This window comes from Hydra vulgaris, chromosome 07, assembly GCF_038396675.1.
Source record: "Hydra vulgaris chromosome 07, alternate assembly HydraT2T_AEP".
Lineage (NCBI taxonomy): Eukaryota > Metazoa > Cnidaria > Hydrozoa > Anthoathecata > Hydridae > Hydra > Hydra vulgaris.
This window is the reverse complement of record NC_088926.1, coordinates 36,439,615-36,441,318: the sequence shown is the minus strand read 5'-3', so window position 1 is coordinate 36,441,318 and position 1,704 is coordinate 36,439,615. Positions and strand designations below refer to the sequence as shown.

Genomic DNA, 1,704 nt, shown 5'->3' with positions numbered 1-1,704 from the left:
ATATATATATATATATATATATATATATATATATATATATATATATATATATATATATATATATATATATATATATATATATATATATATATATATATATATATATATATATATATATATATATATGTATATATATGTAAGGTAAGTATGGGTATTAAGGCCCGGCGGGTAATAAGGCCCACTAATCCAAACTTAGGGAAAAAATAAATTGTGAAACTTTTTTTCGACATTAAAATATTAGAGTTATCTGGTTTTATCAATGGCAGCAAAAAAAAATCAGCATTTCTTTACCGCGCGTTCGACAAAGCAAGATTACTTTGTTAGTTTCGTCAAAAATTGCTTAAGTCTAATTTTTAAGATACGTGTTTTTACATTTTAAAATATTTTATAAAGCTTCTATTTTTTTCAATTGCATTTATTTGCATTAAGTACTTATTCGTTATCATTACTCATCATGTAATATTTATGCAAGTGTTGAAACAAAAGGATACATTATCGATAAACGAAACAGGTTCAAAGCGGGTAATAAGGCCCACTAAAAATCGGCCCACTGAATCTGATCCTTCACCAGCTTCAGTCACCCAACCCAGTCCCTCAATAGTTTCAGTCGATCAACCTGAAATTAATCTTAATGCAAGTTTTAATGATTTAATGCCGAGTCCTGCTAAAAAGAAAAATATGGCTATGGTCGGTCGCAAAAAAAGTTTTAACTATGTTGCTAAAGCCCTAACGAAAGAAGATTTTCAATCTTCTACTTCTAAAGCTGTTAATAATAAGAATAAGGGCAAAGGAAAAGCAAATTTTTCTAAAGACCTGAAAAAAGATTATTCTCAATCTTCCACTTCTAAAGCTGTTAATAAAAAGAATAAAGGCAAAGGAAAACCAAGTGCAAAGAAAAGTAAGTCTGTAAGTGTGGATGTGAATGATGGGTTTTGTTTGTTATGCCAGCAAAAGTCTGTAGAAAGTATGCGACAATGTTGTAAATGTAAAGGATGGTACCACGAGGCGTGCATGGGGTATGATTCTGAAGATGAGGAAGAATTAGTATGTCCATTCTGCGAAGAATAATGTTTTTCTTTGTAACATTTCTTTATTGAATTTTTTAATTTTCTGTTGTTATTCACTGTTGTATAAAAAATTGATTCTTTTAAAGTATATAAATATGCAAGATTACTTATTATTTTATAAATGTGAGATAAACTATGCATTAAAAGAATGTTTCCAAACTTTTTTCTGGTTTTTTTTTATTTATTTTTTGTATTTTTTACATGGGCCTTATTACCCCCATAAGGGGGTAATAAGGCCCAATTAAGGTATGTTACAAAAACATGAATAACTTTTGTTATTATTATTTCCTCAATATGCAGATAAGATTTTTACATCAAGGAATGATTAATCTTAAGCAGCAATCAAAAATATTTTTTTAAACTTAATTTTTAAAGCCTAAATGACCAAAAGTCTGTTAGGTGGGCCTTAATACCCATACTTACCTTATATATATAGCATATTTATGCCACAAATTGTTACCGTACTTTTGTTACATTAATTATGAATATTCAGATTTTTTCATAATTCATAAATATGAATTATCAGAAAAAGAAATAAAATACAAAGACTAATGAACGAAAATACTGCTGCCCCATCCCAATCTCTCAGTCGGTGTAGCAGCACTCTGCTGCGAGTCAGGCTATTTGTCAGTTGATG

At 28.8% G+C, this 1,704-nt stretch overlaps 1 protein-coding gene across 1 annotated transcript; it reads left to right on the top strand.

The window, feature by feature from the left end:
* Positions 1–465: 465 nt before the first annotated feature.
* On the top strand, positions 466–1,068 carry LOC136082730 (uncharacterized). Its single transcript, XM_065802153.1, has one exon. It carries the CDS (start codon positions 466–468, stop codon positions 1,066–1,068), a length of 603 nt encoding a protein of 200 aa, XP_065658225.1.
* Positions 1,069–1,704: the final 636 nt, after the last annotated feature.

Excerpts from the sequence above, each read along its gene's own strand:
- LOC136082730 (XM_065802153.1), top strand. The coding sequence starts at position 466 with ATGCAAGTGTTGAAACAAAAGGATACATTATCGATAAACGAAACAGGT.